Source organism: Parambassis ranga, chromosome 6 (assembly GCF_900634625.1).
Source record: "Parambassis ranga chromosome 6, fParRan2.1, whole genome shotgun sequence".
Classification (NCBI taxonomy): domain Eukaryota; kingdom Metazoa; phylum Chordata; class Actinopteri; family Ambassidae; genus Parambassis; species Parambassis ranga.
The window spans coordinates 5,948,522-5,969,640 of record NC_041027.1 but is presented as its reverse complement, the minus strand read 5'-3'; the positions used below and the strand labels follow the sequence as shown (position 1 = coordinate 5,969,640).

The window sequence follows — 21,119 nt, the reverse complement described above, 5'->3', positions numbered from 1 at the left end:
TCTAGATGGATACATAGCACAACAGGCCAGAGGAAAAAAATGTTTGAAGGTTCAGTCTCCTAAACCTTTACAGCTTTCAACCTAAACTCTGTCATCAAAGTGCAAATTTCATTAGTCCACAAAAGAATAACTGAAGTTGTCTCAAAAGTTAATTTATGGAATGTACCACATGTTGATAAATACAGTAAACTGTAATGACAGAGCTCCAACACAGCAGAAAAATAATCAGTACTGCATCACATGCATTATCATATTATCTCCAAATTAGGTTACTCAAAACAAGTATCCACAGTTTATAAAGGCACATTACACCAATTAATTAGTACAATGTATAAAAGCGATGATAAAAAATATGGCACACAAACATAAGAAAACTTCATTACAGAGCTTCCATTTAAATGCTGTGGACATTCAATCACAATCAGTACATGAGCAGGAACGAACCGGAGCGAAGGAGGTCAATTAAAACAAAGATTAGTCTGATTTGACTAAAGTCATCTCTGGTCAGCAGAGGATGATCATACAGGCTTCTACTGTAGAAAAACAATGCAGTCTGAGAATCCCTGTATCAAATCCAAAGGAGTTACTCCTTACAATTATTTTTTTTCAACACCAGCTACTCTTTTTAAATTGTAGTTACAAATAAAAGCTACAAAGCCAGTTAAGGATGTTACACAGATGTTCCTGTGGAACTGAAACAAAAAAGACACTTCCTGTTCTAGCACTTAAAGTCCACATTCTTTCTCAAAGTGGAAAAGTGGCTGTTTCTGCTGGACAGAAAAAGTCTCAGAAACATGATCCATCTTTTGTTCTATGCAGTTTTCAGTCTTTTGTCTTTCATTTATACACACACACACACCAGTGCAGTCTGCTGCTCAAGCTCTTCTGTTCAGGTGCATGCTACCTTTCACTCTGCAACCCTCTGAGTCACAATCTTCTGCTCACTAAGGGTTACTTTGAGGTGGATTCAGTGGGGGTGGAGCCATCTGAAGAACCTCCAGATTTGTCTGCTTCTTCTGCAAAAAAAAAATTACAATGTTAATATGTGACCCTAAATACCCAAAATCTCCTGGTTGCAAATCTGTTAATGGGACTGCGTGCCGCTCAAATGTGGGCCATTTTAAAAATAAAATTGTAAACTTTACGACTATATCCGACCATAGCAAATTTACACAAAAGCTATTAGGCTAACGTTCAGATTAATGGAACAGAGAGTCTGAAAGGGGCTACGGACTTCATGATTTGTTAATCAGGATACAATCCTTCTTCCTACATATGAAAAATCATCTACAAAACCTTGCACATCAGTGTGGCTGAGCTAATGGTTTTGCATAATTAAAAGACTCCATTAATCAAGGCAGCACACTCTAACCTTTATCTTTCTTCTCCTGAGTTTCCTCAGCTGCAGTCTTGTCAGCTCTGAAGAAGATCCGGGCGCTGCTTAAAGAGAAGTAAAGAAGCTCGAACTCCTGCAATGAAAGGACAAGAGTTCACCAACATCTCTCACAACAACCACAACTAGCCCAGAAATGACCTGCAAGTGGACAGACTCAAGAGATCCACCGTACCTGGAGGTAGATGTCTAGCCTCTTTTGCGTGAGATTCATAGTTTGCAGCAGCTTTTCATCCTGATTGGTAGACTGCACATTCTGCTCCTTCACCACTGCATTCATCTCTTTCTTGTACTTATCTCTAACAGCTTGGAACCAGTGCAGAGAATCAAACTCCAGATACTGGTCCAGCAGCTTCAGAATGTATGCCACACCTCAAAGAGAAAAGAAAAGAAAAAGAATGTCAATAGTGAGGCTGCTTTTTAAGTTGCGCATGATGTATCACTTTAGCCCACTCACCCATTGCAAAGCCATCGTCTGTGAATGCAGCACCAGTTTTATTCTTTTTGTTGAGTTTCTCTTTGCAGCTGATGGAGTGCTCCACAAAATTCACAGTCTACACAAGAGAATTCATTATTGAAAGTGAAAAGGAAAAACTGGGGGGAAAAAAATACAAAAGGCTTTTAGCACTGACCAGTGGGGGTACAATCATGTAGAAGTTCCTCAGGTGCATATTCTTTGCACTGCGAAACTCGGGTGCAAATACTGCCACCAGCATCTTGAAGTACTCTGTCCCTTCAGCAGAGTTGCTGGTCAAATCTCCCAACACTGAATCCAGGACGCTGGGAAAGACACAATGTTAAGGAAGGAGTGTGCAAAAATCAGGTAAAGCTTCCGCTTTTATTTGTTTAGCAGTAGCACCCCCTGCAGGTAAAATCACAGAAATACACTTAAACACACATTGGTGCACACATGTTGGTTTGCACGATCAAAAATTTAACCATCCATACAATTCAGTGCAATAAGTGCCTGCTTGACAAACACATGCAGGTCACACCTGTAGAGACAGGGTGTTATAAACTTCAGTTACCTAGCAGCTCTCTGAGTATCCTCTGACAGCCCCTCCTCCTTCACCAGCTCCTCAAAGTTGACAATGTCCTCCAGGTCTGGGACAAATCTGGAAATGACACAAAAAAACAAAATCCTACTGATGAGATATTTTCATGTCAAATTTAACCTCGGAAATACACGAATATGGCAAAACCATCATATCATTCTACAGTCCATTAAGGGGATATTTTGGCACAAACTGCAATCAAATTGAGCACAAATGTACCTGATCGCACTGCTGCAACAATGGAGACCTCCAGATCGGATCATACGCACATAGCCCATGGCATTACCTGCAATATAACAGCATAAATTCACAATGTCCTTGCCAGCATTAGTAGTTGAATATACACCCAATAAAAAAATTCTTACCGATCTGGCTGATGAGCTGTCTGAACTGGTCCAAGTAGCTCTGTCCATCAGGAGTGATGCCCAGTTTCCTGATACCACGGTTGAACTTCTCTGCCCTCTCAAATGGGTACTACAACAACAAGATACTGTAAACATCTAAAGGTAGACAGGCAGCTGTACAAGAAATCTACAGTCTACAAAAGCTCCAGTATTTACTGACAGCTTGTGTCATATGAACAAAATTCACTTTAATCAATCAAGTTACCTTTTGATCAGACTGATCCTTTGTTTCTCTGAAGAATCGTATGTCCTTGATAAGTCTTGATTTGATGTGTTCATCATACATAAACTGACTGAAGATGTAAAACTTTTTCCGCAGGAACTGGTACGTAAAATTGACCTGGTCAAAGAAAAGAGGAGACAAGCAACAATGAGACACATTTGAGAGGACAGGACCCACTAAAAACTCACAGATTTCTTTCCTGGACACTTACAGTGGTGTTCATAATGCCTGTGCCGTGTGTCCGGATTGAGTTGGCAATGTGACGGATATTGATGGTGTTTAAGTGCTTGTTGTTACTGGCCTTCTCTATGAAAATCTGTTGAAGAGCAATGAGTTCAGTACAAACTGCCAAAAACAAAACACCGAGTGACATGGTGTGTATGGAGTCTTACCTGGTTGTTGAGGTTGTAAAGGTAGCGTGAGACAAAAACGTGAATGTTCCTCATGATCTCCAATACATCCAAACCCTGATAGAAAAACACAGAAGACAGTTCATCCTTAATTATAAATGGTTTCCAAGATCTTTACTTAAGCACACGTGTGCTTAAGTAAAGATCTTGGAAACCAGTCTGCCTGAGCTCCTGTGTCTGCTTTGTTCAACCAGCTAGCTTTGCAAACACACAATGTAGTGATGTAGCAGTTCCTACAAAGAGTGCAAAACCTTAACTAAAGCTGTAGTAATGTGTGTTGTATTGTCCGTTTAATATGTGAGATGCCAAACATCCAGACCTGCTCCAAGGTCTGGCTCGGCAGATGCGCCTCCGTCATTGTGAGTCCATAGCGCTGTGTAGCAAGGTTTCTCATCTCACTGTAGGTGGCCCAGTCATGCAGAGCAACAGTGGTCAGGTTGTAGAAAGTTTTGTCCAGGTAGTGGGTCACATATGCTGCAAAGACATTAAAGTTATTTTGGATATTCTCCTCACAATGAAAAGATGTACAAGAATAGACCTGGAAATAATATTTATGTGTATGTTTTTCTGCACCTTTGATATGAATGAAGCGGTTAAAGAATCGAATAGGTTTGAGGGAGAAGAAGTGAGCCAGATCCTTCATGCCAACTTTAAAAGGGTTCCTGTCATCAAGCTTCAGGTGGGTGTGAACAGAGAGACGCAGATCCTTTTCAATTTCCTTGCACAGCTTGTCGAGCAGGTGCTGCGTGGTTTGGTGGGGAAGGAAGGAAGGAAAGTGAAAATGTTGTATATGCAGTTTCTTTCTCCTCTGTGCTGTCTTATTTTTCATATGTTCTCACCTCGTTGAACACACCCATGATCTCCTTGTCATAGCTCTCCAGCAGCTGATCACATGACTCCATGTGTTTGGCATATAGCATGGATGGCACGCTGTCCCTTAGTGCACTGAACATGTACTGCCCCGGCCAATCCCCAGCACCATGCAGGTAAGCATTATCAGGAAAAGAAGAGGTAACAAATAAAATAAGGAATTGTTCATAGAAATTAGGAAAATAGGAGCTTGTCAGTTTACATGTATTCGTGCCGCATCCACAGCATTTTCATAGACATCATCTAGGTAGATGGGAAACACAGCTCGATGCCAGTAAAGAAAACTACAGTCGCACTGCAGCCTGACCCTGAGGGACAAAGAAAAACAGACTAAGTATGCAAGAAGAATCTAAAAGTAGGTTAAAGTATACATCAAAGAAATCCCACACCACACCGTTACTACCTGGCTAATCAGTTCCCTGACTACTGGGAAATCAAGCAAAAACAGACAGAAGAAAGTGTGACAGGAGAAAAACATCCCACCTTTCACTCAGCTCACTTATTAGATCCAGCTTCTTCAGTACAAGCTGCAGTGGAAGCAGCTCCTCATCTTTGAAGGTTTTCTGGAAGAAAGTTGCAAAAAAAAAACAAACATCAAAAGAAACACAGAGGAAACAGAGATCTGTCTAAAACATTATTCACTGACTTCTCACAACATACCAGCTGAGTGCCAACACACAGAGCCAGAGACACAACGAGACGTCGCTCCTTTGTGCTCGGCCCACTCAGAGCATTTTCTGCCAGCACCAAAGATGACAGCACATCCAGCCGCTGCTCGCTGTACTTCTTGTCAGAGATCGCCCTTTTCTATCAGGAAATTTATAGTGTTATATAAAACAGAGACTGTGTTCCAACATTTTGTCAAAACCTTAAATGTAGATAACATGTGTCACCTTAGCCATGCCAATGGCGTTGAGGGCCTGTGACTGCAGCTGCTGAGTGATGTGAGAAACGGAGTCAGCTACAACCATGGACCTCCTGTGAAATGTGTGCTCCACAGCCTGAGGGGAATCACAGATATTTACATTACTGAAATGGGTAGTAAATGCACTGTAGAAATATGGAGAAACACACACACACCTTGAGCAACTCAACCAGGCGACAGAGTGCTTTGACAGAGGTTTTAGTCATGGGCCGCTGCATTGACATGTACATGTTCATAGTGGTCTTGATGATTGTGCTGATGCTGTATGCGTACAGGATGCCCTGTGAGGGACACAGAAAACAGTCAAACAGGAAATACTTTTAGATAAATGAAAAAAAACAACTTAAAATATTTTGTATTCTGTGGCATGTTCTGCTTTTGCCTTACTGGCAGCTGTTACCTGCACAAACACATTACACCTGCTGTTAAGATCTTCTGCTAGTTTGTCACTCTTATTTTCCTTTGACAAGATGGACTCCATCTTCATCATCCAGGAAGTTACAAAAACGTAGTAGGACTGAACATCCCTGAGTACAAAGGTAGAAATTATCAGATTCTCAATCTAAGAATCAGATGCGAACGAATGTGTCAAATTTTTAGTGCTACAAACTTTGTTAATGTCGGCGCTTTCTGCTGCAGGTAGGCGTCTCTCTGTGCTTTGATGGCTTGTAAACTCTTCTTGTCGATCATTTTAGCTGCAGCAGGAACCTTCGCAGTGAGGAAAGTGTCAGGAAACCAGATGATATTTGCAGTCAAAGTGACAGCTGGAACCTGTTTCAAGGTGTGGATGCAAACACATGAGCACAATGTTGCAAGATTAAGACAAAATGAACGCTGTCGTAGAACAAGTATGAATAAGGGCTAAGAACACAAAGTCACCTTTTTACAAACATCCAGCAGCGCCTTGTAGAGCTTTTTGTCAACGCTCCTGAAGATGTGAAAGTGCAGCACAAAGAGACAACAGACGGCAGCATATTTATCTCTCTGGTCGATTTCTGAAGGTTCACCTGAAAAAAAATAAATAAATCAGTTCGAGGCTCGAAAGAAAGAATGAAAAAAGTCTGCTGAGAGGAGAAACTGACCAATTTTAGACTCAATATTTGTGAATATGGTTCGAATGTTGAAGGTGAACTCCTCTGCGAAGGCACTGTTTTTGGCAACAGCTACCCCTTCCCCTGGATCATCAAATCTCTGCTCCACACAGGCCTACCAAACATCACAAAGTTAGCACTGTTCAGCCTAGATTTCTGTTCAATTTACTAAGTTTCATCATCTCAACTTCAAAAAAATGACAGAGATATGAGAGGAATTCACCTGCAGTATCATGCCATCCAACAGCTGCCCCTCCAGCGTGAGCAGAAGCTTCTCAAATGGTTTCAGTTTCTCTTCAGGAATTGAAAACTTTCCAGGGTTGTGGTGTACAGACTTCAATAACCTACAACAAAATACTGCAGTTATTAACAAGATTTAGACAAAATAGAAGAACATAAATTAGTGTGTGTGTACCTTTTATACATTTTCCAGTGGTCTTTAAGCGTGCCATGGTTTTCCATAATCTCATCGAGCGTGAGCAGTACAACTAACAACTCTCCCAGGTGTTCATACACTATCTATGTGGAAGAGAAATGTTCATGTTATTGTTAGATTTGGTTCTCAGAATACTTTTTCTTGGTACTTCCCAGAACTAAGGAAATGCTCAAGAGTTCAAGAGTTGAAGAGCTAGGTCAGAATGACTCGGCTTGTCCTCCTCTGACCTGTCTGCGTGCCTAAAAACAAGGCAGTTGATAGGAACCAGATGTGGAAGCACACACAATGCCAGAATTAGTTGCCAAATCTGGACACAAACCTACACCCACACCCACACGCATACACACACACAGGCAGGCTTGGCTATAAAAGATCTTCAGTTTTAGGTTTGGGGGTTTTTATCTGAAATTGCTGGCTGATACGTGTCAACAATTGATCTTAATAAATTCCCACTGAAGGCTGACTCCTGGCTCTTGACTTTTTGTCCGATTCAATTGATGACATCTACAGAAAACATTCCATATACATAAACATGTCACGTATACACACATACACACACATATATTTGATATAGTAATATCTGATAAACAAAAATCCCTTGTTAAATTATATAACCCACCTGAAAATGGACACCTGATGACTCAATGATCTTTGTTGCACCCCTGAAGCAAGAAGAAAGATGCTTTTGTTCCAGGAATCATAAAACATCCCAGCGAACAGTGTTTTGTCTGCATAAAGTGCACAGCCTGTCCTTTCCACGAGAGCAGTACTGACTGTGTCACTTTTGTTCTGTAACTTGATCTTACTTGTTGCTGTTGTAGAGAGCAGCCAGCTGATGAACGATGCTGACCACCACTTCATAACATCTTGATACAAAGCAGGACAGTTCCTATGACAGAAAGAGAAATTACTGATGTTTCCTAGACTTTAATAAATGTTTAAAATTAATAACTACGCACCTGCAGGAATGAAATAAATCTACCCATCTGAATCTGGGACTCCCCTTCAACAACACTGGTGTCAGACACTGCAACACAAATCCACATATATATGTTTTATTTTTCATTAGATGATTAGGAGACAGTGGAATGAACATAAACAGTAATAGCTGACAGCTTACCTCCCTCTCCATAGTATAACAGGCCATTGTAGAACTTGGTTTCTGCCTGCAGATAAAGATAAATCCAGAGCAGATGAGTCTTTCTTTAAACAAAACAAAAGGACATCAGCATCTGACACTGGCAGTGTCACGCTGATACAAACATTATTGGGTGATAGTGACACACCAAGATAAACCAAAAGAAGAGTACTGAAAAGGGTCTGTGAGGTCTTGCACACATTGCTTTTGTAACATTTAGCTTGTTTTCAATACACTAGGAGGATAGGAGGAATGAAAAATAACCACATAATAACACATGGTTTAAAGCTTACCTCATACTTGAGCTTTTTAACCTCACTACAGAGAGCAGCATAAACTGTGATGACTTTGTTCAGAACCTGCACACAAGTTGGTGGTCATTACCCAGAATATTAAAAGAAGAATTATAAAAGCACATATTCAGTTTGTCCTGATTTACCTTGTTGTCTGTCTTTATTAACTCTAATATGGATGACTGCTCGTAAGGAAGAAGCTGTAAGAGAACAGAGGGTATTAGAAAGGATGCTGCACAAGTTTAAGTGTAAAATTGACATAAGCATTCTCAGCTTGATGGACAGCGACAGGTGTTTAACCTTCAGAGCGATGGGGTCCAGAGTGAAATCCCACACATCTCCAATCGAGTCATCCAGAGCCTCTTCAATACCCTTCAGCTGAGAAGTGTACTCCTCCAGAAACTTGCTGTAGTTCTTCATTTGAACCTCTGTGTGTATTTCTGTCATGTAAAAGGACTGACTCAGTGACATTTTACAGTATATTTACACTCTAAACAAGTGCTTTTGCATCTACTATGCACCATTTTTATACAAAATTTAAAGACAAAAGCACTGAACATCACCTTTACCAAATAAAGCCACCAAATGCTGAATTGTGTAGATGTAATAAACCATAAATATAAAGAAATCCCAAATTTTACATGAGATATTCATAATAGTGCAGCAGGGATTAACAGGCCCCAGTCTGCACACAGAGTTTTGAAGAGAAAGAAAGGAAATGTGCCTGAAAGTATTCATTTGACCCTGATGTACAAAAACTAAAAAGGTTTACATGGAGGTTACTGAGCTCCTTTAACAAATGATTTCATGGTTATGGTCCATGGCTTAGTTGCTCTTGACAGTTTGCTAATAACCGGCTACGTGTAAATAAGTATTTTGTGACTGAAAGAGGAAGCAACAACACAAACATGCACAAAATACACAAACTAATGCAAGCAACCAAATCCCCACGTTAGGCTTTGTTGGGGTCCTGTTTAACAAAAATATATGAATGTAGGAGCTCTGTTTATTGCTGTCGCTGTCACAGACAGACCGATCAGCTGTACGTGACAAACTGCGATGATACATGTTTGCTAACTTAGCTATAGCTATTTCTAAAGGTACACTGGGCAGTGTAGCTGGTATAGACATGCTGGGCGTCCACTTTAACTGTATATTACACCGGATACTTAGTAAGTGTTTACAGAAAGATTAAAGAGTGTTTTCTTGCAGTGAACACTGTGGCAGTATACCGTGCTAGCAGCGTATGCTAGCACTGGATGCTAATGAGTGAACTTTAGCGCTGTCTTTCTCTGCATGTCAGGAGAAAAGGGAACACTTACTTTGAGAACCATCGTCAAAACGGTCAAACTCCCAGTCGGGTGCGATCGTTTCTACCGCCATACTGCCTGAATATACGCAACAAAACGCCCCACAGTGCTGTTAAAAAGCAGGGCTGCCCGATCCCATGATGGATCTTATGATTCTGTGACTGGCCGCTAGTGCTCATGGGAAATGGAGTCCAGAGGAGTTGACAATCAGGATAGATCAATAGATTAATAATTTCCTCCCTCTCTTTCTCTCTCTCTCTCTTTCTCTGTGTGTATGTGTGTGTGTGCACGCGCATGGTGCAGTAAGGAAAGCCTCAGTGCAGACTGACAACACCATTCAGAAGACAGAGGCCACGAGGAAGTGTCACAGTCAGCAGCAGTGTGTCAGAATAGATGCCCTTTCTCCTCCGATGGTGTAACAAAGAGGTAAGGTCCTTTTTCCATCTTACTTATCACAGATAAAGATCATTGTTTAAATATTTAAACCTAGATGTTTAAGACCGAAAACTGTGATTAATTGTGATTAAGACAAACCACAAGAATCAGACTTTGATTAGTTCTAATTTTTGTCTTTATCAGTTTGTTATTGGTCTTGAAACATTTTTGTACTGAACTACAGAAACTGGAAGTTGTTTCATGTAGGCCTACACTCATTTTAAATCAGAATCAGAATCACAATCAAGTTTGAGTTTTTAACGGTTGTATTATATAATATACACAATTAAGAAAAAAGTAAAGAAAATATAAGTACACTAAACTCATTTTTTTGACTGTCAGCTTGTGAATACACGTTTTGTAAAATGCTGCCCCTGAGACTTGATGACCTACACTGTTTACTACATGCTCATCTCTTAGGAATTTCACATAAAGTGCATTGTCTCTGTAAAACAACGCATCCTGTGTTGCTGAGGGGAAACAAGCATGAAGAATGATAATGCAGGCAATCCGTGCCATCAGATGATTCTGAAGCAGCAACAGCCACGCTTTCTAAAGCTGCACTCTAGATGTCTTTACATGGGATAGGCTAAGCTTTTCAATGTGACACAACATACAAAAAACAGAACATTGATGGAGGTCCTCCTCATTTTCTTTTTAGGAGTCACAGCAGGAGGATTAACATCCTTCCAAACCCAACTTTTTATCATGGTTGTTCCTGAGCTCCAAAATGGCTCAGTGGGAACACACACAAACTCATCCCATCTGTACCAAGGTCCACAACATTCAGTCTCAAACGGAAATAGAGAATCATCTGTTAATGTAGGTCTCCATGATGATCGCCAGGAGTGCACTGAAACAGACTATCTGCTCCCTTGTAAACTCTATGGTGAGTCTAGCCTCACCAGATCTCTGAGAGCAAAGCATGCAGACGTCTCAGGTGCGCCCGCCGAGTCCGTCCGCTCCATTTTGCTGCAGATCCTGGTGCCATTTCTGCTGGCTGGGCTGGGCACAGTTTGTGCAGGGATGCTGCTGGACGTGGTTCAGGTGAGGAGACAGGGGAAGCAGATGATCTGCACGTCTTTTAAACTGTCTTTAAAGTTAGAATATGACAATAAGGGAAAAAATGCCTCAGTGAGCAAATTAAAGAACCTCAGTGAAAAAGGAGTTAAGTGGAAAATGTTGACATGGATATGATGTAGTGTGTCATGCTGCTGATACAATGTGTTGTGAGTGTTAGGGCTTCTGTTTTTCTTCCTGTGTATGTGTGTTTATGACAGAACTGGGAGGTCTTCCAGGAAATCACAGAGATCTTCATCCTAGTCCCTGCTGTGTTAGGCATGAAGGGGAACCTGGAAATGACTCTGGCCTCAAGACTCTCGACTGCAGTGAGCACGTGCATCTAAACGCACACAGAGACACACAAACAACACTTAATTAAAAACACACAGTAAACTGACTTTGACATCTCGTGAGGAAGGCAATACCTTGACCTTGACATTCCAAAGTATCAGTGACACACTGTATTCCAAGAAACATAACACACCAGAGAAAGTAGCATTACTTTTGCCTTCTTACATCAATGGTGTGAAAGTCCTCACTGATGTGTAAAGACCACTGTGGCAGCAGATGATGTTACATTACAACAACCTGCAAGGCTGAAGAGATCACATCAGACATTACATCATCCTGGAAAATATACAGGATCATCCAATGTTATAATAATAACAGTGAACAAAAGAAATATAACAACTGTGAGAAATGTGTTCCCTCATGATTATTACAATGAGGAATGTAGTATATTTTGAGTGTCCCATTCTGATGCCCTCACCAAATGCTTATTCCATTACACTGAGTAAAGGTGAAGTTAAAGAGGCCTATTGATTAAATATTTCAGTCATGTGCTTGTCTTCTTTAGTTTATTTTTATTACTTTATATGGTTTCAGGTGAATGCAGGAAAAATGGAATCTGCACAGGAAAAATGGATGATGATTGTTGGGAATCTGGCGCTCAAACAGGTACATTGTCTTCACTTGAGTAACAGACACTGGCACTAATTGTTTAGGTATAATCCTCCAATAACACCTGTTGACCTGGAATGCAAGTGCATTGCAATCACTGTGAATATTATTACTGCTACCTTCATTTCACAGTTACAAGCTACAGTGCTCAGCTTATTAGCCTCCCTGATGGCGACTGTGCTGGGCTGGATAGGAGAGGGAAAGATGCCCTTAAATCACATGGTGCTCCTGTGTTCAACCAGTGTGTCCACGGCCTTTGTGGCTTCACTGCTGCAAGGTGAAACACTGTGTCTTTTCTTTAAACTTCTTTATTAGAGTGTAAAAGGCTCAAATAGGTGAAAACACAATGCTGCCAGTCTGTTTTTGTGTTGATAACACTGCAGGTTGGCATCCTGGCCTCTGCATTGATGTGAAATCCATTCACTAATTTCTGCACTATAGATTCTGTGGAGCCTGCTGTCTCCAGCATGTTTGTTTGCATTTGACCAAACAAAGAGAGTAAAAATAATGCACTTTTCCTAAATATTTTAACTTTTTTAACGTTTTTAACTAAGTCATGTTGAAATGATCAAAATTGTCCTAGAAAAGTAATATGCCCTGCAGGGACTCCATCATTTACATGTAGATATGTTCATCATGGTAGTTGTGCCCCTTCTTTGACTGTCTTTAAATCACAATTTAAATCGAATAAAAGAATTATTATTTATAATTCAGGGCCACAGAGGCATGAGGGGTAGCTGGGAATTATAGGCTGCATGTAGCGGGACATCTGATTCATGCCTTACTTTTTCCTTTGCCTCCATATTACTCTCATTAAGCTAAAAATCTTGTGTATTCTCTGATCCCTTTCATTCAGGATGGAAATTGAAGTGATTTTAAAGTTATAAAATAAAGTTCTCAAACAGTTCATTCATAAGGATGTTTTGCTTTCCTCAGGTATTCTTACAGTGGGCGTGATCCTTGGTTCAAAGCGGATGGGGATAAATCCTGACAATGTGGCCACACCCATGGCAGCCAGCTTTGGAGATCTCATCACTTTGGCATTGTTGGCCAGCTTCAGTCAGTGGTTCTACTCCTTCATAGGTGAGAGTGACAATCACCTCTGTTTGGTTTAATAATTACATGACACATACTGAAACAGTACATCCGATCTGAACCAGAGGCCATGCATCTTCCACTTTCAGTCATCAGAGGGCACCATTCCTAACATTTTCAGTCATAACGTTTGGTGCTGTTTTAGACAGTGCTACCAGAAAATAAAAGTATAGATCCTTTTTATTTCTTCTGACAGACCTTTACCCCTATGTGTTGTACCTGGTGGATCTGTTATATTTATGCCTGATCCCTGTCTGGATGGCCGTCTCCTCCAAACATCCAGCCAGTCAACTGTTGCTTCGCACAGGCTGGGAACCAATCATTACAGCAATGGTCATCAGCAGGTACTGCCCTTGGACTTGTAGCTGGATCTGCCTACAGCTTTACATATTTAGATCACTTGATATTTTGCACCTTTATGTGTACTATTTAGTTAGATTTAAAGTTTGGGCAATGGCCTCCACACACTGGCAAAAGAGAGAAGATCTATACATGTCTTGTCAAATTTTGACAGATCTGTTGTTCTATTGTTTAGTGGGCGTATCCTAATCAAAAAGTTGAACACCTTGAATTTAGGTAGGATGACAATGGCGTAAATTAATATATGGGTAATACATTCACCTGTCCAGGGTGTACCCCGCCTCTCACCCAGACATAGCTGGCATAGGCTCCAGCCCCCTGTGACCCTGCGCTGCAGGACAAAGCAGGTTCAGATGATAGATGGATGGATGGATGGATGGATGGATGGATAGATGGATGGATGGATGGATGGATGCACAGTGGATGCACAGTGGCACTCACAACCACAGACTGGTAGGAGATCTCCAGCATCTTGCCTCACCCACTGAAGGATCTGAGATTCCTCAGAAAGTAGTCTGCAGTAGGGGGTTGTAGTAGGAGGGTTGTGATCAGATTACACAGTGGGGGCTTGGGGTGGAAACACTGAAAGTGTGATGAGGGTGACATGAGGGTGTGAAGACTGGTCCAGTGGGGGGAGGGCCAGCAGGGGGTCCAGTTGGCTTTCTTCAGGCTGCTTTGATGTTGTAGCCTAACTACTTTATGCCTATCCATACCTCATGTTGCTCAGCTGGAGTTTATTCTCCAGCTTTTGTTGAGAGTCTCTTAGCATTCTTCTCATCTCATCCCTGTCACCAGACCTGATGGCTTTCTTCTGTTCTTTTGGTCTTTCCTCCAGTTCGGATGCATCGACACAGGTTCACTCACCCTTGTACCACTATGATGCTAGCCAGAGAGAGTATTCGTATTAGATGTGCTGACGGAGGACAACTTTGTAAAGAGATTTAGATTCAAAGATTCAAGATTCAAAGCATTTATTGTCATGTGCACAGTAAAGTAACTGGTTTCCCAGTACAATTAAATTCTTACTTTGCTGCTCACACTGAATGCCATAAAGGTTTAAGAAGTCAAAATAGAATAATTTGCAAAAGAGCAATTTGAAGAGCAAAAAGATGCAAATAAGTACACAAAATATAAACTATGGAAGTAAATGAAGCTAAATACATAGAAATGTGCATAAATGTGCATGTGTGCTACATTAGCTGTTGTGCAAATTGAGCAGAGAATGAATCATAGTGCAAAAACAGGAGGTAAACAATTGTACATGAGCAGTTATTGGACTGGATACTAAGGTGCATAAAGAAATAAATAGATAAACAGTATTGCAGTTACTGTTACTGCATGTAAACATGTCAGCATGTAAACAGTCAGTATGTAAACATGTCAGTATGTAAACAGTCAGTGTGTATGTGCGGGGTACAGTCCATTGTTACAGACTCCTGTCAGCTGTTGAGAAGTCTGATGTCAGAGGGGAAGAAAGAGTTCCTGGGTCTGGTGGTCCTGCACTTCGCACTCCTGTACCTTCGGCCTGAGGGGAGGAGGGTGAACAGACCTTGTTGGGGGTTGTATGAAAAAGCTTGTCACCCACAGAACCGGCTTGCCTACTACATAATACTGCATCAGCACCAAGTTGCGCTGCAGTACATGGTTTGCTTTTTTTACTAGGTCTCTTTTGGCCCGAAGTTTTTTTTTTCAACGGCGGCCAGAGACAATTAGCCATGGGCCGTGGTACACCTAAACACAGTGCTGAATGCTCCTGCATCCCACAACTGATTTAAAAAAGACAGCTGGACAAACAGCTGCAGGGCATCACATAGCAGGAGCAGAGAGATGTAAAACACACGGCTGAACTTCAGCAAAACTGTCTGAGCTCTTGCAACTCCTCTACAGCTTGCGTAAAATCTGTAAGCAGATTTATTATAATGGAAAACACACAAAATAGAATGTGTGTTTTAAATAAGTACATCAGACTGGGGGGAGTGGATCCCCTCAAAGTCTGCTTGAAATGAAAAATCAGTATTAAATCACTTTCAAATGTTTAAACAGATAAAAAAAAAATATTTCTTATTCTTAAGAAATATTTTTTGCTGTAACAAGTGATATGTGTAGATCATCCTTTTTCAGGTTTTTGCTCGTTTGCCCAAACATCTGTTTTCTGAATGGCGAATGAGTACAAGGTGCGATACTGTTCAGAGAGGTAGACCTGTAAGGGCATAAGCATAATAATGGACTAAACAATAGGTCTGCCTGTACAGTAGTGTTTGACCTCTGGAATGTGTTGATACATGTTAATATGTTAATGTTAATACATTAACATGTTAATATTGTGTGTTGTGGAATTATATAAGGTTACCTACGCACTGACATGATATAGAGCACATATGTACTCGATTATATATGCTTACACTCAGAGAAAAAGGGAGGTTTTCACTCTCTACACACACACACACACATACACCCTTACAGAGAGTTATGGAGGCATCGGACATAAGATAAATCATCCAACATAGGAAGGATGCAGAGTGTTTCACAGTCATAAATATGTTAGACCAATTATTATAATTAGTAGGTGGGAATAAAAGGGCAACATTTCCCAATATGGTAAAACTGTTTATCTAGTATGCAAATGTACCTCCACTTTTCAATAAAACGAGCCTGTGCCCAGGGAGGGGCAGAACACTTATGGAGGGGAGTGAAGCAGACTGAGAGGCCTGTGTTCACTGAGTGTTCTCCCTTTGCAAAGGCAAAACTACAAACCCAGGGTATTGTCTTTCACTCAATGTTCTGAATACAGAAGACGGAGTCTGACAATCCGGGGTGACCGGGGAAGGTCACGACAGTGTTTATGTGTAGTTATAATTAGTTTGCATTAAATAGAAATCATTGTAATGTGTGTATAACATATCCAAACAAGGGTCAGGATAAGATGCATAAGCAGGAATAGTGATACAGATATATCTGGAGATGAGCAGATGTTCTTCGCCACAGCGCATCAGGAAATATCACACACTCTTTATAGCGTTCAGGGGCAGTCCCCTCTCACGCTGGTCACATGACTCATACACAAACTTATTCAACAAGTTATAGAACACAATCATTAATAGGCGTTGCCAGCTGCACATTATGGGGTGAGGTTGCTATTTTGGTTTCCTGCCAAATACTTGTAAACAGCCCTCTCCTGAATATACATCTCAACTTACACATTCACACACACCTATGGTCAATTGCACATACCTAAGTCACTTAAAACAAAGCATCTGGTCTCTCTGCTCAGTGTCAACAAACATAGTGCCATAAATGCTTTTATGGTGTTCTTCCAACCAGGTCAACTCAGTTCAACTTAAAGACACTTACTAGAAGTTTCCATCTTCTGTGCAGCTTCCAACCTCTGCTTCTGTTAAATCCTCCCACATAAGCTAAAAATATCATTCTCAACATGAGCAGCCATAATTGTTACCTGTTATGTTACATTACCTCAAGGAATCATAGGTTAGAATACACATTCAATAGAATCTCTATTACATTGTTGAAAATTAGGATTAAGATTTACTTTATTAATCCCCGTAGGGAAATTAAGTTGTAGTAGCAACATATATCGAAGAACAATAACTACAATATACACAGGAAAATCTCTTCAGACAAATGGACATAAATACACAGTTAATGTAACTTAGAAGGCTGAAGTGCACCTGAGATGATGCTTTAGTTTAAGTTTGTGAGCACAGATGAGTTATAGAGTCTGATGGCGGACGGCAGGAATGACTTCCTGTACCGTTCCTTAGAGCAGCGGGGCAGCAGGAGTCTGTTGCTGAAGCTGCTTCTTAGTTTGTCCACAGTGTTGTGAAGAGGGTGCGTGGAATTGTCCATGATTGTCCAGTTTATTGTCCAGTTGGACACTCAGAAACATGTAAGATGAGACTATTTCCACATCTTTCCCACTAACACAGACTGGCTTCTTGGGGAGCTTCAGTGTTGCTTGTCAGGGTGTCAGACACACAGCTCTGCAGTCTCACAAACTGTGGTCGACCTGTCAGTTAGGCTTCAGTCCACGAGAAGGGAGCATCCACCTGGATCTTCTCCAACTTAGCCCTCAACTGTCTCGATTGGATGGTGTTGAGGACAGAAGAGAACATGACCTACACAGTTGTGTTTAGTCTGTCCAGGGAGGAGTAAGCCCTCTGCGGCATGTATGTAGGTACTGATATGCAAACTGCAGTGGGTCTTGGAATGGGCTCACCAGGGGTCTGAGGTGTGACAGCACCAGTCGCTCCATGACCCTCATATGGTCAGTGCTATTGGCTTGTTTGCTGCTGAACAATGGCAGATCAGAACAGGAGTTTAGGTGAACATGTTTAAAGCGGAGGAGGAGGAAGATGTTGCTTCAATTTGGGATTTCACTTGTTTGCCCAAATATCTGTTTACCTGAAAGAGAGATAATAACGAGTTATGAGAGGTAGACACGTACATAGCATGATAATAGACTGAACAATAGGTATGGCAGACAGTATTGTTTGACCTGTGTGGATTCTGCACATCAAAAGCCTTTTTCTACTTTACATTGGTCACGCCACTCTGAAATTACAATCACAATATCACGCAATAGTTTTCGGACACTATCAAGTTATGCCCAGAGGATGTTTCAAAAACAAGGTGCGAGAAATGCTGAACCAGCAGTCAGAGAACAGTGACATTATCTTCTCGGAGCGCCGAGAGTTGCAATAAAAAATAAATTTCCTTCCTGATCATGTGCAATTGTTAGAAGAAAACTATGTTAGATTCAGTATAAATGTACTGACCCTCCCCATGTATGCTTCCCCATTTATGATCTATTACCCTATTTGGCAATTTCGTTTTTTCTGCTATACTTATCTCAGGAAACGAATGCTTACAGATGTCTACACCCATATGATATTCACACTGTGTATAAATAAAGGAAGCAACCCCGGAAAAGCCAGAACTGTCGGCACTCCGGTGAGGCACTTCTCCTTGGCCAAGTAAACCTGTCTCTGTCTCCGAGTCTGTTTGCAGCCCGAACTAGGGGGAACCATTTTTCCCCCAACAGCAATATTCCTACACCACATTGTCCATCCATCCATAATCTGAACCCGCTTCTTCAGGGTCACGGGGAGCTGGAGCCTATCCCAGCTATCCAAAGAGACAGGGTACAACATACACAGACAAACAACCATTCTCACTTACACTCACACCTATGGGCAATTTAGACCCGGAGAAAACCCATGCAGGCACAGGGAGCTTCTTGCTGTGTAAAGCACAATATTTATTTATTTATTTAGTTCTTGATGCACTATATACATCTACAAACCACTCATCTGTGCAATATCTGTTATTATGTGATCTTATTTTAACTGTATCTGTCTAGTATGAAAATAACATTGTGTTTTTCCAATGTCTTTCTTTCAGTATTGGAGGACTTATTCTGGACATGACTGTGTTAGATCCAAACTTGGCAGGAATCATAATTTATGCTCCTGTTATAAATGGTGAGTTCTCCTTTTTACATGAGGATATTAGTGGCAAATAAAGATTCTGAAATGATAACTGAAAAGATATGTTGTATTACATGCAGAAGTACATCGAACAGGTTTGACATTTCTCTGTGGTTCTCCGCTGAGCAGGAAGCATTTTTTTTTCTTTTCAAACCTTTGTGTGCGTCAAAGAAGAGGAATTTAACCTTGCACTCTTATCTTGAGGCTCTGCTAGCAAACCTTCAACTTTCATCACGCAACAATGTACCAGATATTTTGGCTACATGGTGTCCTTTTATGTAGCCACTTCTTCCTCCCTGTCATGTACACATCAGCTCATCAGCCTAAACAGGGTTACACATGGACAGCAATGGATACAGAGATGAGTGATTCAATATTTTCCACTACAGGATACCATAAGTCTTCATTAAGATGGAAAAGACTATGACTGGCTCCAAATCTCACTTCAGCCTGCCTATTTTTGCAGCATTGCAGGACCTAACTGAACCAAATAACCACACCATTTATGCAGCAGCACCTATTATCTCTTTGTTTACTGATATTTTTATTAGAACTCATGGCAATCCTCCTCAATTCATTGAAGACACATGTCTTCTGCCTTTTTTGTATTTAACAGGAGTTGGAGGGAACCTTGTGTCCATACAGTCAAGCCGCATTTCAACCAATCTGCATATGTATTACTCACCTGGAAATCTTCCAGAGGGTCACAATGGCTGCTGCAACCCTTTTCGCAGTTTCTTTGGTTCAGGTAAGATCAACTATTTAAACTGTAAACATTAGGGGGCTACAAACTGATGTTCTGTGTTTTGTCAAAGCAGGAGCAAACCATCGATCTGCCCAGGTTCTGCTTCTCATGGTCATTCCTGGTCAGCTGATCTTCCTGTATACTATTCACCTTTTGAAAGGAGGCCATACTGTGCCCAGTCCCCTCTTCACTGTGTTCTTCTTATCTGCTTCTCTGATTCAGGTGAGTCAACCATGCAGTGATATACCATGACTGGTGTGGCCTGCAGTAACTGTAATATGTTTTTGAATATCTCAGGTCTTCTGCCTCCTCAGTATTACTGACTGCATGGTGCACTGCCTGTGGAGGAGGAATAAAGACCCTGACAGTTACTCAATACCCTACCTCACAGCCCTTGGAGACCTTCTAGGGACTGCCCTTCTCTCTCTTGCTTTTCTCATACTGTGGTACATTGGTGACTCTGGCATAAGACCTGTTTAAAAATCTCCAACAGAACATACATTGAAATTGTTTCAACTTCATAAGTGTCCAGCTGACAGTGGCACGTTTATAATGTGTTTTTTTGTCTCCTGACTGAAATGTGCAGCAGGTGGTGCCTTTCTATATCTATACCTTGAACAATATTCACAGAGTAATCACTGATGGTTGCAGATATAAGCTGCCTTGGTCACTTTGTTTTAATTTAAATACATTCAAATATTGAATTATTATCAGCAGCTTCATACAACTGTGTGAGCTCTGATGGCAGTTTTGTTTTTCACTATGTAAACTTGTCCATCATCACCCTCCACTTTTTGTTCCTCTATTAAGGCAAGTTGTGTGTTTTACAATTTGTCTTCTTGAAAGTGATCTGATACAACCCTGTTTCCGTCGATGAAGATTCTTAGTCACCCAGGTCATTTTCATTCAAGGCAACTGGATTTCTAGAGTTTCAGGAGAACAGATGAATAAAAATATTTTTGTTTAGTGTAAATGTTTACTCATTTACCAAAGAAAAACATCAAAAGACACCATTGAGTTTAGAAGATATCTGAACCAGAACCATGGCATTGACAGATGAGGTATTATAGAGTCCAATGCCATGTGGCAGAAAAGATTCCTTGCAGCAGTCCTTAAGACAACCGAGCTGTCTGAGCCAACTCCCGGGTTATCTCAGAATTATTCTGACTGACCTGACAGGTACAAACTAATGTTACTACCACGTAAAGGCTTGTGTTTTCTGGTAGGCTTGATAAAGCACTTAGAGAATGCTTTTACACTTTTCCAGAGATGGCCTGTTTGTTGCCTTTCACATGAGCTGAAGAGAAAAAAAGACCCACAAATACTGCATACCTGCACATGTACAGGGTACACTACTCAGACTAATAAGCATTACCTCTCTTCATTCACACCTAATAGCTAAGAAAACAT

At 41.0% G+C, this 21,119-nt stretch overlaps 2 protein-coding genes across 2 annotated transcripts; one reads left to right on the top strand and one right to left on the bottom strand.

The window, feature by feature from the left end:
* Nucleotides 1-136: 136 nt before the first annotated feature.
* On the bottom strand, nt 137-9,702 carry washc4 (WASH complex subunit 4). The gene is made up of 33 exons (XM_028407512.1): nt 9,561-9,702; nt 8,539-8,678; nt 8,385-8,438; nt 8,239-8,304; nt 7,928-7,973; nt 7,767-7,834; nt 7,614-7,696; nt 7,427-7,469; nt 6,787-6,890; nt 6,595-6,715; nt 6,363-6,486; nt 6,160-6,287; nt 5,891-6,051; nt 5,681-5,807; nt 5,436-5,561; nt 5,249-5,356; nt 5,016-5,162; nt 4,839-4,918; nt 4,558-4,663; nt 4,325-4,441; nt 4,059-4,227; nt 3,805-3,959; nt 3,468-3,542; nt 3,287-3,391; nt 3,058-3,192; nt 2,814-2,922; nt 2,668-2,734; nt 2,422-2,508; nt 2,026-2,173; nt 1,851-1,947; nt 1,569-1,765; nt 1,373-1,469; nt 137-1,016 (listed from the first exon to the last, which is right to left on the bottom strand). Exons 1-33 carry the CDS (start codon nt 9,619-9,621, stop codon nt 952-954), a joined length of 3,516 nt encoding a protein of 1,171 aa, XP_028263313.1. The 5' UTR covers nt 9,622-9,702; the 3' UTR covers nt 137-951.
* Nucleotides 9,310-20,189, top strand: slc41a2a (solute carrier family 41 member 2a). The gene is made up of 12 exons (XM_028408754.1): nt 9,310-9,410; nt 9,852-9,974; nt 10,645-11,030; nt 11,264-11,371; nt 11,931-12,002; nt 12,138-12,282; nt 12,942-13,088; nt 13,297-13,444; nt 18,879-18,958; nt 19,581-19,712; nt 19,783-19,931; nt 20,007-20,189. Exons 3-12 carry the CDS (start codon nt 10,692-10,694, stop codon nt 20,187-20,189), a joined length of 1,503 nt encoding a protein of 500 aa, XP_028264555.1. The 5' UTR covers nt 9,310-9,410; nt 9,852-9,974; nt 10,645-10,691.
* The last annotated feature ends 930 nt before the right edge of the window (nt 20,190-21,119 follow it).

Bases quoted from the DNA above. Each gene is read 5' to 3' on its own strand.
- slc41a2a (XM_028408754.1), top strand. From the start codon at position 10,692: ATGGTTGTTCCTGAGCTCCAAAATGGCTCAGTGGGAACACACACAAAC. The intron at 11,031-11,263 runs GTGAGGAGACAG...TGTTTATGACAG, and splicing joins TGCTGCTGGACGTGGTTCAG to AACTGGGAGGTCTTCCAGGA. The intron at 13,445-18,878 runs GTACTGCCCTTG...TCTTTCTTTCAG, and splicing joins ACAGCAATGGTCATCAGCAG to TATTGGAGGACTTATTCTGG.
- washc4 (XM_028407512.1), bottom strand. From the start codon at position 9,621: ATGGCGGTAGAAACGATCGCACCCGACTGGGAGTTTGACCGTTTTGAC. The intron at 6,052-6,159 runs GTGACTTTGTGT...ACCTTGAAACAG, and splicing joins TGCTGGATGTTTGTAAAAAG to GTTCCAGCTGTCACTTTGAC. The intron at 1,017-1,372 runs GTTAGAGTGTGC...TTTTTTTTGCAG, and splicing joins TCAGGAGAAGAAAGATAAAG to AAGAAGCAGACAAATCTGGA.